At 45.7% G+C, this 15,226-nt stretch overlaps 1 protein-coding gene across 1 annotated transcript in view; it reads right to left on the bottom strand.

Annotated features, from left to right (window-relative positions):
• Window positions 1–4,327: 4,327 nt before the first annotated feature.
• The window catches only part of OS9 (OS9 endoplasmic reticulum lectin), a 39,167-nt gene continuing 28,268 nt past the window's right edge, over window positions 4,328–15,226 (bottom strand). The window contains exons 10-13 of the mRNA XM_048491252.1: window positions 13,826–13,914; window positions 9,919–10,158; window positions 8,282–8,504; window positions 4,328–4,521 (exon numbers count right to left, since the gene is read on the bottom strand). Coding sequence (XP_048347209.1) covers window positions 4,511–4,521; window positions 8,282–8,504; window positions 9,919–10,158; window positions 13,826–13,914 — 563 coding nt within the window. The 3' untranslated portion in view covers window positions 4,328–4,510. The remainder of the gene's footprint in view (window positions 4,522–8,281; window positions 8,505–9,918; window positions 10,159–13,825; window positions 13,915–15,226) is intronic.

Consider the following 15,226-nt stretch of genomic DNA (forward strand, 5'->3'; position numbering starts at 1 on the left):
CGTTGACGCTGTTGCTCTTTGTGCGCCTCCCTTTGTGTGCCCTGGATCTGAAGGGAAAAGGGAAATAGAGGCACTGTTAGCTCTGGGGAGTGGCAAATAAGCTTCAAGGCAGGGGTGATGGGAATTGTAGTCCATGAATATCTGGAGCACCATAGGTGGGCCACCCCTACGTTAAGGCATTTAGGAGCCATTTGCTGACTCAGCCATGGGTTTAAAAATTATCAAAAACCCTGCTACCCCTTTGGGCTCACTATTATCACTATTATCAGCACCACCATTGATCTTGAGCACAAGATCAGGCAGGATTCACACAGACGTGTGTGCGGGTTAAGGGCTGTCAAGTTGCTTCTGACTTATGGCAACATTATGAATCAATTTCCTCAAAAACATCCCATTGTTAAGAGCCTTGCTCAGGTCTTGCAGACTGATGGCGGTGGCTTCCTTGATCGAGTCAGTCCATCCCTTATTGGATCTTTGTCCTTTCCTGCTGCCTTCAACTCTCCCAAGCATTATTATCTCTTCCAGTGACTCTTGTCTCCTCATAACATGACTAAAGAGAAACAGCCTCAGTTTGGCTATTTTAGCATCTAGGGCCGTGGTGGCGAACCTACGGCACTCCAGATGTTCATGGACTACAATTCCCATCAGCCAATTGGCCATGCTGGCAGGGGCTGATGGGAATTGTAGTCCATGAACATCTGGAGTGCCATAGGTTCGCCACCACTGATCTAGGGAGTTCAGGCTTAATTTGATCTAAAACCCACTTGTGAGAGTTAATGTGGTACCGTGATTAAGGACAGAGGACTATAATCTCGAGAACTGGTTCAATTTTTAACTCCTCCACATGAAGCCTTAGGTGACCCTGAGCCAGTCACAGTTCTCTCAGAACTCTCTCGGCAAAGGCATTTCCAAACTCCTGTTGCCTTGAAAGTCACTATGTCAGCTATGACTTAACAGCACTTTGCCACCACAGAGCCCACTTATTTGTCTCTTTGGCAGTTCACGGTATCTATAAAACTCCTCCAACACCACATTTCAAAGAAATCAGCTTCCTTCCTGTCAACTTCCTTTATAGCAATGGCATGAATTAACTTCCTGAAAGTCATACACAGAATAAATAAGTTTTTTTAAACGACTGCCAAAAACAGTCAAGTTTACAGAGCACTCCAAAGGTGACAAGCAGAAAATTCCTACAAATTGCAAAAAGTTACAAAGATAGGGTCAGATCTGGACTACAATCTCCATTAACTCCTCCTTGCAGCTGCAAACCACTCCCACATTTCCTTCTCATGCTGTTCCTGAGGGTTCCCTCAGAAGCAAAATTTGGCAGAGATTAGTACACTGCAGAGGAAGCGGGCAGGCAGGAATATACCTCACATTGACTCAGAAGTGTAGGGGGGGGGGGAAATAGCGCACAGGGCAAAACCTGCTTTGCCCCCCCCCCTTTATGCCCCACTTACCTGGCTGGGCTGCTGCCAGATACCCCTTGGCACTGCTGAATGCCCCTTGGCACCGCCCTGGCAGAGGCTCCGCTGGTCGAAGGAGCAGCCTGGTGGGGCAGGGCCAAGGGGTGTTCGGCAGCAACCCAGTCAGGCTGCTCCTTCAACCACAGGGCTCCGTCAGCTGAAGGAGCAGCCTGGTGGGGCGGGAAGGGGTGTGGGAGGCAAATTCTCCACCCCCATGGGACCAGCTGGCGTGCAACCGGGGACATGTGACCCCACATGTCCTCGTGAGCGTTCCACCTCTGCATTGACCAATATTGGATTCTAGGCCCTTTCCACACATGTGCGGAAACGAACCTCCACTGGCATAAATTATGCTGGTGGAGGCTCAGGGCTAAGTTTTGCACTATGTATGCGGTGAGCAGTCCTTACTTCTCCCCAGCAGGAGCTGCGCTCCGCGACGGAGCTATCTTCGTCTCTTTCATTATCGCTAGGTAGTATTGTTGGAGGGCCACGCCCACACTACCCTCCGACCTCCAGGAGTCGGAGGACAGCATGGGCCTGTCCCTCCAGAGCGACGCTGCCAGAAGAGATGAGTGGAGGGGATGGGGAAAACAGCCTCTTCCCGCCGGTGCTGTTCGCACCGCGCCGGCGGGAAGATGCTGCTTTGCAAAAACTTTGCTCCCTGAGTGGGGTTTGAAAGCAGCACCTTCGCGCTGCTTGGGGGGTGCGAGGACGGCGCTGCTGCATGCGAACTTCTCCCCAGGGATGCAGTTTTTAGCATCCCTGGGGCGCTGTTATTTGACCGTGCAGAAACAGCCCTAGAAACCACCCCATCTATTTAATAATAAACCCCAACCTCCCCCACCAATATGGCCAAAATTCTTTTTGCTCAACCCAGTTCAAAAGAAAAACAATAACCAAGATCCTGGATGTGAAGCCATGTTTAACTAGCCTGAGCTCAAGCACCCACTGTCTCATTCTAACTCAAGGGTTCTCTACAGTCCTTCTTTCCTAGGGGAAGAAAAAGCCAGTCAGGGTTGACTGAGAAAACTGCCCTTCAGCCTAGAAGAAAACGGTTGAAGGCCTGTCAGTCGCAAGGTGTATTCAAAGCTGGCTTCAATACCGAAGCCAGATGTAAGGTATGAGGTAATTGCCCTACTTTTTATGAAACATTTGAACAGGAAGTGAGGAGAGCTCCTGCTTCAAAAGCCCAATAAAAATTCATGAACAGGGAATGAAAGAAGAGAGGAAGAGGACTTTGGATCTTCAAATAAAAAATGGAGATAGTCTACTCTGCCCAACCAAGCCTTAAGGTTTAGTGAACAAAGGCCACAGTGTGGCCATGGGATAACATCTACAATGATCACCTTTAAAATCCACCTGAGACAGACACCTCATCTTACTTCACGACAGGGCCACCTCTTTTAAGACACAAAATGAAAGAAAATAAAGAACGAAGATAATGTCAAGGAGTGATTGCCCCTCCACACGTGCCAAATCCATCGCGAGAGGAGTCCAGTTCTTCTGCGACTGCAGAAAGAGCTTCCAGCTTGGACAGCAGTTGAGAAAGCCGCCCTGGAGAGGGTACGAGGACTTCCCCTCACACCATTGCCACATCTGAAGGTTCTCACCAAAATGTTGAGGAAAATGTCCTTGAGGTTCTTTGTGTCCTCTTCAGACAGCCAGTGGGTGCGTCATGCATCGGGCCACTAAGGCCACCCGAGTAGCCACGTCATCTTAATTTCAATTAATTACCTGCCCAGGTACAAAGCCAGCCAGTTGTTAGTAGCCCCATGAACTGTCAACGTTTCAGACAAATGACAAGTGGAAACGCTTGGGGAGGGAGGCTCTCCTGGCTCGTAGGCAGCCTCCCCCCCCAATTCTAGAACTGGTATGAAAAGTTACAGGCTTGGGACTTAGGAGGTGGGACAGGGAGAGATGGAGCAGCAGGAGAACTGGCGGGAATAATTCATGAAGCCCAAATCATTCATGCAGGCCCAAGCTTCAAGGTACACTGGCAGCCGCCAGTTCACGCCTCTAACTGGCATCATCCTTAAAGAAAGACCAGTAGGATGAAGGACCCCAGGTTTAGATCTAGCAACATGCCTGCTGAAAATGCCAAACTTGCCTGCATTCTTGCCTCCAAGCAAGGTTACTCCAAGAGCTACGGGACTCATATGGGATAACAGTCATGTGGTCAAGAGGCTACCTCCCAGCAAGATTACGCCAGGGGGAAAAAGAATGCTGATTTTCTATAAACTGGGGTTGGCATCGCGACTTTGACACTGAAGCTCACAGTGGAGAATTTGCAGAGCTGATCCAAGTGTATAATTGGATTACAGTGGACTACTCCCATCCAGCCCCCCTGCCAGTATGGCCAATTGGCAGGGGCTGATGGGAATTGTAGTCCATAACATCTGGAGTGCCAAAGGTTCGTCACCACTGCTTTAAGCCAAGCAGGGACTTCAGAAGTCAGAAAGGACTCTGGAACTACATGGGAAAACTGCCTTTTGCAGGGTCAGGACACCAAAACTGGCAGTTCTCCAGGCTCTTGAGCAGATACTTCCAATCCGACAATCCAAGATTCTATACACTGAAGAAGGTACCAGAGGCTTAACCTGCTTGATGCGTGTCTCTTGCCAAACCACTTCCTTGAATAAGCAAATGTGAATGACCCTGACCTCCAGGGAACAGCTTCAAAAATAAGTCTTCAGATTATTGGCTCAGGATGACCCTTGACTCCTTCCAGTTTGCATTTGTAGGCGTGCAGTGACCTCATGACCTTGCCTGCTTCCTCCTAAGAATGCCCCTTAACACAAAAAGACACCCCAGCCAAACCAGAAAGGCTCTGGCATCTCCCACTACCCATGGCTGTCTTACCTTCTGCCTTAAGGCCCTCCTTTTCCAACAGGTCCTTCACAACACTCTCTACTTATGAGGCGGGCGAGTTGTGGCTTGTCCCCTGCTCATTCTCTAACTCTGCAGGTCAGCTTCTGCTAGAGCCGCCAATACCTGGCTGCTGATTCTCGCGGAGTCCCTGATCTTTCCACACCTCCCATCTGGAGTCACTCTTCATCTGGAAGAGAGGCATCAGAAGGCAATGGAAGGAAAGCGTTAAGAATGCTAGTCTAGGATCTTGAAGGACCCAGATTAGAATTCTCACTGTGCCATGGAAGCTGGCTGGATAACCTTTGTCCTGTCAGCCTAACCTACCTCACAAGGGATGAGAGGTTAAAACACACAGAAGATGAATGTTTTTATAAGCTGCTTTCAGTTCCCACTGGGGAGAAAAGCAGGGTATAAATATCTACCATAAAATAATGTACTATCTGTTTAAAAAAAGAAAAATCTGCACCCAAAATTATGCAAGAAAATTGCTACAGTGCCCTGATCTGATTATCATCAAGATTTTCAAAACATTCAGACCATTTTGCAAAGAGGTAATCCCAGGCCGCAAGAGGAAAAAGGCATCCACCAAAAGAATTCAGTTCAGAATCATGGGACTAAGAATACTTCCTGTTCATTCCCCTCCCCCCCTCAACCCCGACAGTTTGGGATTACAAACAGGTAGCTGCCAAGCACCTAGAAGCCCATATTAGACGGCTAGCAAACTGCATTCATGTAGATCACAAGTTCTCCCAGCTACGGTAAAAATAAAATTGCCACTGTAATGGGAAAATGCAGATTCCAATTTTGTTACTCCTCACAAGCATCACACATGCACACAACTCTGCACAGGGGTCAAAACACAGCATTCTGATTTAGGCAAAGTGGGCAGCTGCTCCAGGGACGACCCTTTGTAACAACTAATTGCAGGTTCGCTTTGTGTGGGAGTTGCATGTATAGTGTTTTCTCAAAAATAGGCTTGAAAGTGTTCAGATTTTAGGAAGTCTGTAAGTAGGTTTTCCAGATAACTTAGGATCCAGCAATTCTATCAGTTTGGCTGCATGCACACTGGGCCATGCTGGTGCTGATGGGAATTGGTAGTTCTGACATCTGAGAGTTTCTAGGTTCCTCACTCCCTGGGCTAGCATCTCAAAAGAATTCTAAGAGTAGAAGAAGAGTTTGATTTATGAATCCAGATTTCTCTGGTGAGTGCTTTGTTTAGAGTCTGCTATGGACTCCCAAAGGGAGGGTCTCCATCCCCATTGCTTCCAATGTAGTTTCAAGGTGAGATGGGGCTACACCTTGAGGGTCCATAACTCTGGATCCCCCCTGAAACCAAACTCTCCCACCAAACCCAGGTGGTGGCATCACTGCAGGGTCTCCTGCAGGAGACTCTGAAATTTTAAGAGGCTTACACCTTAATAATTGCCCTTCCCTCACAACAAACACCCTAGCATTTCCCCAGACTTTTAAATCCAGATTTGTGAGGTAGGGTGGATGGCTGATGAGATTCTAGACTTTGAAACGACCTGTGGACTAGGCATTCCAAGGTCACCCCAGCTGGCGTGCCCATGTGGTGAGCAAACCCAGGCTAATCTGCAATTAGTGGCCCCAGTTTGTCTAGGTAACGCCTCACTGCACAGGGCTCAGGCATGCAGATTTGGGGGGGGGCTGGGAATCACACCTACTTAATTTGTTCCTAGTTGCCATGTATATAGATACACGGTTTGAAAAGTGCTCTTAACCTCCTACGCCACTGCAGGGTAAGAGTAGAGTAATGTAGGATGATCGAGACTAGAGACTTGTTTGGATTCTTCCCCATAATGAGCCAGAACATGGTAGCATGGAAAGCAAGCACTTATTTTTAATATATTTACAGCGTAATGTCAAGATTCAGAACATTAAAAAAACAAACAAGTGATGTAAAAGACCCACATGGTGCCATGAAGAATAATTTCTCCTCTTTTCTCTGAAGATTGGCAGCTCAGCTCAGAAGAATCAAACCAGGAGGGGGCATTCTCCTCTGTGACTAGCAAGCAAATGACACCTCTTCCCAATGAGCTGGTAAGTTTGAGAACCGGTGTGGTAAAGTGATTAAGAGTGGCAGACTCTAATCTGGAGAACCAGCTTTAATTCCCCCACTCCTTCACATGAGTGGCAGATTCTAATCTGGTGAAGCAGGTTTGATTCCCCTGCCTCTGCATGAGTAGCAGACTCTAATCTGGTGAACTGGGTTTGTTTCCCCACTCCTCCACATGAAGCCAGCTGGGTGATCTTGGGCCAGTCATAGTGCTCTCAGAGTTCTCGCAGCCCCACCAACCTCACAAGGTGCCTCCTGTGGGGAGGAGAAGTGAAGGCGATTCCAAGCTGCTCTGAGACTCTTTAAAGCAGTGATTCCCAAAGTGGGCGCCACCGCCCCCTGGTGGGTGCTGCAGCAATCCAGGGTGATGGCCACAGGTAGAAACGTTAATACATATATCTTTCTGTTTAATTGCTATTAAAATTTTTAAAAAATTAATTTCCAGGGGGCGCTAAGTAATATTTTTTCTGGAAAGGGGGCGGTAGGCCAAATAAGTTTGGGAACCACTGCTTGAAAGGTTGGGAAAAGTGGGATATAAAAAACAACTCTTCTTTGCTGAACTCAGCACTCTTGGCTGTCGAGTCATCCCACACATTGCTTACGATTGCTTCCCTCCACCCAGTGGTGGGATTCAGCCGGTTCGCACCACTTCAGCAGAACCGGTTGTGAAAATGGTGCTTGTGAACAACCAGTTGTTAAATTATTTAAATCCCACCACCGGAACCGGTTGTTAAATTATTTGAATCCCACCAATGCCCCCACCTCCATTTGTGTTTTTGACTCATAACAGAGGAAAACTAGTATAAAATAGGAGACATCCATCTTTTGAAAGTGGAACGGTCCAATAAGGTATAGAGAAGCATTTAGAACAGGGGTAGGGAACCTGCGGCTCTCCAGATGTTCAGGAACTACAATTCCCATCAGCCCCTACCAGCATGGCCAATTGGCCATGCTAACAGAGGCTGATGGGAATTGTAGTTCCTGAACATCTGGAGAGCCGCAGGTTCCCTACCCCTGATTTAGAAGGTCAGATGCAGGGAAAGTCTGGCTACACACATTTAGACCCAAATCCAGTATGCTACCAAGGTCCATTTTTCAAGCCTTTTTCTGGCCTGCCCATGTATCTTATTTATTTATTTTATTTATATATGGGTTTATATATATATATCTTACAAATCTGTAAAGGAAAAACACTTAATGAATGCAGTACAATTATTGAAAGTTTCAGCCTAGGGAGAGCTTAGCCTTAGAGCCTTGTCCATCTCTAGGTGTTCCCATAAGTCTTTGCAGCTATTTAGAATAAGAAGAGGAGGAGTTTGGATTTATACCCCACCTTTCTCTCCTGTAAGGAGACTCAAGGTGGCTTACAAGCTCCTTTCCCTTCCTCTCCCCACAACAGACACCTTTGTGAGGTAGGTGGGGCTGAGAGTTCTGAAGAACTGTGACTAGCCCAAGGTCACCCAACAGGAATGGAGGAGTGCGGAAACACATCTGGTTCACCAGATAAGCCTCTGCCACTCAGATGGAGGAATCAAACCCGGTTCTCCAGATGAGAATTCACCTGCTCTTAACCACTACACCACGCTAACCCCTGAACATCCTGCAGCAATCTTGAAGGAAGTCTATGAACAAGTCCCCTTAGCTCCCGGCACACCCCCCCCTACTGGTTGGCACAAGGATTCTCAACATTTCCAATCCTAAAGGCAAAATAAGACAGAAGTCAGACATCACCTTACAAGACTAACACAGATTATTTGAGCATTTAACATTCCACTAGACTTCAGTTTCATTTTACCGCAACAGACTAAAACAGCCAGTTCTCTGGAATGATCACCACAGAAACCGAAGAGTAGTCAGCGTGCTATCATACCTGCTGCTGATGTGACCATACTGTCTTCAGTGGCCTTTTCTTCTCCAACTGCTGGCACCTCTTCCTCCTCCTCTGGCTGGGGTGGCTCCTCCTCCTTATCTCCTTTCTTAGGACCAGGATCCAGCTTGTCAATTAGCTTATTTAGGGTGGAAGCCAAAGACTTGGAGGCCTGCTTGCGGTCAAATTCACCCTTCAGGCCTTCCGTCTCCAGCTCATCCTCCACCTGCCATCACGAGAAGAACCGTGTGTTCATATTTCTGAGAGAAATCAAGAGACTTAAAGCCGGCAGTTGTGCTTCATCACAAAGTCAGAAAGGCCCGGACAGTTGATGTGTGGCAGGTTTGCTCTAACTGGGATTTTACAGCTTCTGGGTTTTGGAAGTGGGAAGGCATAAAAAGATAATCACTCCCCAGGTCAGAGAGCAAGGGACTGACAAAAACTGAGACCTAATAAGAGAGGATTTGTAAGTGAAATTCTGAGGGCCAAAACTGAGAGATTGGAAGTTATAAAAGAAAGGTTAGTCTAACAGCTGTGAAAAAAAAGATCTCGGGGTATATCAGATCTTTTGATTAAGTTCTCCTGTCCAAGTAATTGAAGTATCGCAGTAGGCCTTGTGGGGTCTGATATGAAACTCAGTAGCAACAAAGTGGTGTACTTAAAGATGCCCAAGAGAATTCCCATCCACTTTCATCATGTACTGTGTACAAACCAACATCCCACAACTCTTGGCTGATGGTTTACCTTGGTTGTATGTTCCTTTCTGAACAGACTGTATTCTTATTTACTCTTAAAAGAAAACCATCCTTTCCCATCAGTTTACCTCAGTTATCGATCCAGGTTTCGGTGAGTTTATATCCAGACCCATATTCTATCTCCTCAAACCTTTTAAAACTTTGCTGGGAACTTCAGTGCAGTGGGGACACCCAAAAATGGGTGACAGGAAAAATTCTCAAGAGTTGGTAGCTACACCCAAGACATTCATCGCAAACTCTAAAAGTAAGAGATTGGAGAGGAGTCCATTTCTTCACACTTGGTTAGAGAAGTCAGTTTTGTGGATTCCATTCAAGGAAGGAGGCCATGTCCACACATTTCCACATCTAGAGCACACATGTGGGAAACCACGTGCATCAACAGTATATCCTTTTGTCAGTCTGGAACTTTGTGATGTAATTGAGTTCTAATATTATGGGGCAGGAGATTAGTTTCTACCTCTATCCTATATGCCCTGTCTCTCCTTACCCCCTATGAAAAAAAGCCTTAGGGTTTCCCCCACAAAGAAACCAGCAAGAATGCCTACAAGAGATGACCAAGAGTTACACATTATAGTGGACAACAGGGCAAATCTTGTCCAATGATGCCCCCATTTTAAGAGAAAATTCAGCTGCTTAAAAACTGTTGTGAGGTCCCAGTTGGATCTGCACAGTGGTGGCACCAGGCAATTCCGTGCATCATGTGCCCTGCCCTCCCAAAACAGTAGTGGCAATTTCTAAACAACTAAATTTTCCCGTGTGTGCTGCAATGTGGGATCCATGTCTGTTGCAGTGTGTAGTTTGGCTATGAGAATTGGGATTATCAAGGACCGACTCCACTAAGTGTTTTGTGGACTGGGACAGACAGGATCACTGACAGCTCCTCACCTCATCAATGATGTTGTCAAACTCTTTCTCCATCTCCGATTTCACCTCTTCCTTAAGCTTGGCCATCTCCGACTTGGGCAGAAAGATGTCCTCCAGTTCCTTTTCAAATTTCCCCAGCAGGTCTTCCTCCTCTTCCTCTTGTCCTCCTCCTTCCTCAGAGCGCTCTGCCTCCGATGCCGGCTCGCTTTTTGGAGGGGTCTCTTGAGCGGCCTCCTCTGACGGGCTGGCTTTCTCTTTATGCTGAGGAAACAAAGAGGAGCTCAGGAATTGTTAAAAGGTTGGAGGAGGCAGGGAGAAGAACAGAACAGAGAAGGCTTTCACAACTGGAATCACTAGGATGTTGTGGGCTTTTTGGGTTGTATGGCCGTGTTCCAACAGCATTTTCTCCTGACGTTTCGCCTGCATGCCAGCCACAGATGGAGGTGAAAACGTCAGGGGAAAATACTACTGGAACACGACCAGATACCCTGAAAAAACAACAACATCCTAGAGAACAGATATTTTTCATGACATAAATCTTAAGGCCTTTTGTTTGCACTCTGCATAGAATGGTGTTCAACAGGGGTAGGGGGCAGCTAGTATCAGGTTGCTCCCATGAGCTTCTGGGAAGATGCACCAAAAGCATAGACTCTGTCTGGCTGAATGGAGGGCTTTTCCAGTTGGATGGCAGCCATGTTTCCCTGCATCATTCCAGAAGACCATAAGTGAAATCTAGTACTAAACACAACCACAGCATGCAATATAATGAGCAGACTAAGAAACAAGAATATCCACAATCATGATACCCAGGTTGCTAAAGGTTCTAATATTCTTGACACAAGCACATAGATGACCAGTGAATTTTAATACATATGCAATACATAGCAAATTGATGAAATTCTGCAGGGCCTGTAAGGTTCTGCCAGGTTTTTGGTTAAGGCCCAAAACTGAAATCGAAATGGTAATTGTTTTTATCTTCAATTACTTTTGTTGCTGGCCCTAACCCTTAATCTCTATTTGCTTCACATGGCATCTGTGGAGAAAGGCCTAACTTAGCCTAACAGCAGACATGTTTGAAAAGTTTGGTTCTCATATTAAAACACTGTCTTTGGTTTTCTTTAGTCTTCCCAGGCAGTAGCTGAATAAGTTCATTTGCTGAAGGCCAATGCGACTCAGCTGCCACCACTGATCTAAGTGTTGCATTCCAACAATCGGTTGAAGTCAGTTGCACCTGATGATTGCATGCTGGGAGAAATTTTGAGAGAGTGAACATTCTATTGGCAGCAGTTAGGCAGTTAAGCTAAGCCCTCATACTGAGGGGGTTGAAAAAAGCTCTCTCCATATAGTTACATCAGTAGAGATTGTTTACTGTTCTGCTTGAACTTGAAATCTGAAACCAATTAACTGTAACTACTCTGTTTCCCCGAAAGTAAGACCTACCCCGAAAATAAGGCCTAGCATGATTTTTCGGGTTTTTTGGAGGATGCTTGAAATATAAGCCCCACTCCAAAAATAAGCCCTAGTTATAGATTCCCCGGCGCAGCTGATCTGGGGTGTGCGTGCGTGCGCAAAATCATGGAGGGAAAAAAGAAATCCCCTGAAAATAAGCCCTACCTAATGCATCTTTTGGAGCAAAAATTAATATAAGACCTTGTCTTATTTTCAGGAAACACGGTACATATAAAAAGAGTTACTTAGTTTAGTTTGCAAGGTAACAAACTCAAGCTTCAGATACATTAGTTTGCTTTTGCTTGTTTCTTAAGAAATAAAGCCAACACTACCAGAGCTAACCATTTTTAGGCTATTAATTGATAGTCAGCCGTGACCTTAGATAGTATTGATTTTATATCAGCTGACTATATTGTAGGGGTGAGCAAGCGAACCCCGCAGAACCGTAGAAGGAGCGCCTGGCATGCCGGGTGTCAAGGCTACGGGCCTTCCGGCATGCCATTGACGCCTCCCCAACCCCTGCGCTCCCCGTGGAGTCACGGGTCATGAACTACCCGGCTCACGATCACCAGGTGTCCCATACAAAGGGACAAAAGGGCCCTTGCCTTCAGGGGTGAGGATTGTAGTGGCTCCAGACAAGGATAAGCTTCTCTCTCCGCGACGTAGTGGCAGCCCGGGATGAGATCATGCATCACATGATGATCTCCCGCTCTCCCGCCTGCCCGACCCCTTTACACGCCCCCATTGAAACCCCAATAAAAGTTGTGAGGGGCGAGCACACGGCAGAGTTGCCAGGATCACGGGATCCCGCGCTTCCTGCTACTGGCTCTCTCCACCAGATGGAATCTCCGCGTGTCGTCTCTTCATTGGGGCCTCGTGGGCAAGACTACACTATATGTTCTATTTACAAGTGCTAGCAAATTGCATTTGATGCAGTTCCGCAAGGCCCTTAAGGCAGAATTGTTCTGCCAGGCTCTTGGTTGAGGCCCGAAACTGAAATCGAAATCGTAATTGTTTTTATCTTCAATTACATTTGTTGCTGGCCCTAACCCTTAACCTCTATTTGCTTTAAATGGCATCTATTGCCAGCTTTATTTTAACTCTGTTCGGAGCATTTAAGTTTTAGCTGATTTCAAATTTCAATGTATTTTAACTGGATGAGATTGGATTTTAACTATTATAACTGTTTTAATTGCTCATTTGTTCAAATTTTATATGTTACTTATTACTGTAAGCCGCTCTGAGCTCTTGTGGGGAGGGTGGTGTATAAATCGAATTAAATAAAAAAAAACCCAGACAGTTGAAATATGCAAGTACAAATCAAAGAATCAATTCTAAAACAGAAAGTCTCTGTAGTAATCCAAATGGGAACAGCCAGTCTTATAAATGACGCTGGTGCCATAATCCCAAGAGTACAAAGTGGGACGTGCGTCCCATTCAACTCTCATTTTCAATACTCTTCTTCTTCAGCATATACATCTTATAGCTTGCCATAATAATAATTAAGGTCACTGAGTTAAAATAATGATGCTTGTGGCTTCATCTAGAATTGGGGACACATCCAAGTATGGCTGATGTACTATTGCTTCTGTAATCATTACTGTAGAGGCTGTGTGTTTTTGAGCCGATTCTTTGATCTGGAAGGAGAAATTCATGTGTCTAATATACAGTGGAACCTCGGTTTTTGTTGATAATCCATCTGAAAAGAATCGATGAAAACCGAGGCAAACTTTTCTATAGGAATCAATGTAAATCCAATTAATCTGTTCTAGGCACTCCAGAAAACATACCAAAAGCACATTTTTTTGGTGAATAAACATAGTGCTTAATGATGAACAGTAACAAACAATAACATTAGGACCAGCTTCAGAGCCAGTGGACCAATGTCGCACCAGAAAGATGTCCAAAGAGGTCAGTTTCTGATGCCTCTTTAAGATTTGTCTGAAATGGGGCAAGACATTGTCATTGAACAAGTTGCAGACACGGCCTGCAACAGATTTGTCCAGGTGATTTTTCTCCACAAACCCCTGCACCTTACTGCAAATCGATGAAAACCGAGGCAAATCAATGAAAGCAGAGACAAATTTTTCATTGAAAAAATAGATGAAAACCGAAGGCAATGAAAACCGAAGGCAATGAAAACCGAGGTTCCACTGTACGGCTGATGTACTATTGCTTCTGTAATTATGACTGCAGAGGCTGTCTGGTTTTGAGCCAATTCTTTGATCTGTTAGGAGAAATTCCTGTGTCTAATATAGATGCGATTTGCTATGTACTTACTGCATGTCACTTATTAAAATTCACTGTTCATTTATGTGCTTGTGCCAAGAATATTACAGCTTCAAGCAGTCTGGGTAGAGTGATTGTCAATACTCTTGTTTCTGTGAAACCTGATACTAGCCACACTCTCATTGCAAGTATAAGCAGGCCAGAAAGATACAGAAAGCAACACATCACCCCCAGATACACAAGCTCTTACCTTCCTGGCACTGTCTTTCAGCTCATGAATGAACTGAACCAGATCCCCGGGGTTCCGGATAACTTTGAAATGGATTTTTTTCTTGAACTCTGAAAAGGTACAAGTGAAGAAGCATTAGACCCTCTTTGCACCCGGTATTAGACTAGAATAGCTTCCCTCAAGACTATGTGGAAGCATGCCTAAAGGTCCCAGAGTTCAACCCCCGGCACCTCCAGTCGTCGGAGCCGCAGCAGAGAGTTTGACCTGGATTTGATGAGAACATAAGAGCGAGCCTGCTGGATCAGACCAGAGTCCATCTAGTCCAGCACTCTGCTACTCGCAGTGGCCCACCAGGTGCCTTTGGGAGCTCACATACAGGATGTGAAAGCAATGGCCTTCTGCGGCTGCTGCTGCTCTCGAGCACCTGGTCTGCTAAGGCATTTGCAATCTCAGATCAAGGAGGATCAAGATTGGTAGCCATAGATCGACTTCTCCTCCATAAATCTGTCCAAGCCCCTTTTAAAGTTATCCAGGTTAGTGGCCATCACCACCTCCTGTGGGAGCAGGATAAATTTGGGATCCAGTTTCTCTGCAGCCACAAACTTGCTATTTGGCAAAAGTTAGTCACTACTAGTCCTAGTGCTCCTTGCCTGGTATTGGTAACTATGGAAATAGTTATCTGCTGTACACTACCGACTGAGAGACCTAATTTAAGAGAAGTGCCATCAATGTGCTGATTGCAACAACCACAGAGGCTTTGACTTCTTCATTCCAAGATTCTGATTTTTAGGGCTGAATTTTTTTTTAAAAAAAATATTTAACAGTGCTTGAGTACAACCAGAGAGGCCTACGCTCTGCCCTCCCACCACAGAGGCTTTCACTTCCTCATTGCAAAATGTGTGCGTGTGTGTGTTGCTGTTGCTGATGCTGTTGTTCATTCGATTTGATAGACAGCTGTATCCTCGAAGGGCTCAGAGTGGTGTACAAATTAAACCAAAGACAACAAAGAACAGTATACAAACAAATCAAATAACATCATTAAAATCCAATTAAAAACAGTAGCAACAATACTCAAATTGATAGATGGCATCCGGTCATGTGTGTGTGTGCGTGCGTGCGTGTTAATTACATTATATAAAAACCACTACACCACAATGGCTAACTGCTATTAGCATATTAGAGCCCTGGGTACGTAACCAGCAAAGCAAGCCAGCAAACCAGCAACCTAATGGGAAGCCAAGCCTAAGAGGTGAAGTGGGAGGAATGGGGCAGAAGAGGGAAACAGTGGCTTCCTGGATGTTCTTCAGGATGATTTCCCATCCCACCCCCAAAATGCTATAGAGTTAGATGTATGGAAAGTTGCATGATCCACTGGGGATTATTTTCCATCAATCTAACCGCACACAGCACCTTTAGGTTGCA

This window comes from Sphaerodactylus townsendi, linkage group LG03 (assembly GCF_021028975.2).
Source record: "Sphaerodactylus townsendi isolate TG3544 linkage group LG03, MPM_Stown_v2.3, whole genome shotgun sequence".
Lineage (NCBI taxonomy): Eukaryota > Metazoa > Chordata > Lepidosauria > Squamata > Sphaerodactylidae > Sphaerodactylus > Sphaerodactylus townsendi.